The sequence below is a fragment of the Sinocyclocheilus rhinocerous genome, unplaced genomic scaffold, assembly GCF_001515625.1.
Source record: "Sinocyclocheilus rhinocerous isolate Xijiao unplaced genomic scaffold, SAMN03320098_v1.1 C36090558, whole genome shotgun sequence".
Taxonomy (NCBI): domain Eukaryota; kingdom Metazoa; phylum Chordata; class Actinopteri; order Cypriniformes; family Cyprinidae; genus Sinocyclocheilus; species Sinocyclocheilus rhinocerous.
The window spans coordinates 1-815 of NW_015772777.1; the positions used below are offsets into that span (position 1 = coordinate 1).

General features: G+C 35.1%; 1 protein-coding gene across 1 annotated transcript; it reads right to left on the reverse strand.

The window, feature by feature from the left end:
- Nucleotides 1–11: 11 nt before the first annotated feature.
- LOC107735482 (vacuolar protein sorting-associated protein 13D-like) lies at nucleotides 12–804 on the reverse strand (the record flags this gene model as incomplete). The annotated part of the gene is made up of 4 exons (XM_016547147.1): nucleotides 627–804; nucleotides 370–500; nucleotides 178–244; nucleotides 12–77 (listed from the first exon to the last, which is right to left on the reverse strand). Coding segments are annotated over exons 1-4 (313 nt in total), but the record flags the coding sequence as incomplete, so codon positions are not given.
- Between the last annotated feature and the right edge of the window lie 11 nt (nucleotides 805–815).

Genomic DNA, 815 nt, shown 5'->3' on the forward strand with positions numbered 1-815 from the left:
CTCAAATTTGCTCCTTATTGGATTACGTTCATAAATCATCTCAAATACAGGAGGGGCTGATGATTCCACATCAGAGGCTGAAAAAAGACAAAATAAGAAGTTCTTAATCAGCCTTCATAGACATTTATTTGTGTATATTTTCATACAACAGATATATGTTTTTAATTTATTACTCACATAGATTGCTCATTTCTGTGCAGTTAGTCTGCTCAAAAGGTTGACTGATAGCAACAGCAACCTTGTCCTTAAAATGTAGAAAAGTTATATGAAATCTATTATTACAGTTATATTTCTGTAACAGATATTTTCAACACATGCAGATGACTGTTCTATAGCAACGAGTAACTTTAAATATGAGAAAAAACTAACTGGTTTTGGTGAAACAAGGACAGGAAAGATGGAGCCCTGGGTAGTGAGATCACGGAGAAACAGCCCACCAAGTTTCACTGAGAGTAATGAAGACTCTGAGCGAGGAAGAGACTCAACTCTGATCTTCACACCTGTAAAGCAAAATTAAAAACATAAATCAACATTCAAAATTGATTCTAAGCCATTGAGACTTTTTTTGTTATAATAAGTATATATATCTACATATATTTAAATATATATACGGTATATACACACACCTGAAAACTCCAGCTGAATAACCCCGCTCTCATTCGAAAGAGGTTTCATTTTGTCTTGATGGTACAGGGTGACAGCTGCTTTCTCAAGGATAAAGTCCAACCGTGCAAAGAGATGATCCCTTCTTGTAAAGGTATTCAGTGTTTGTGAATCCTCCAAAGGATCAAAGAGATCATCTGTCTCAGCTGTTT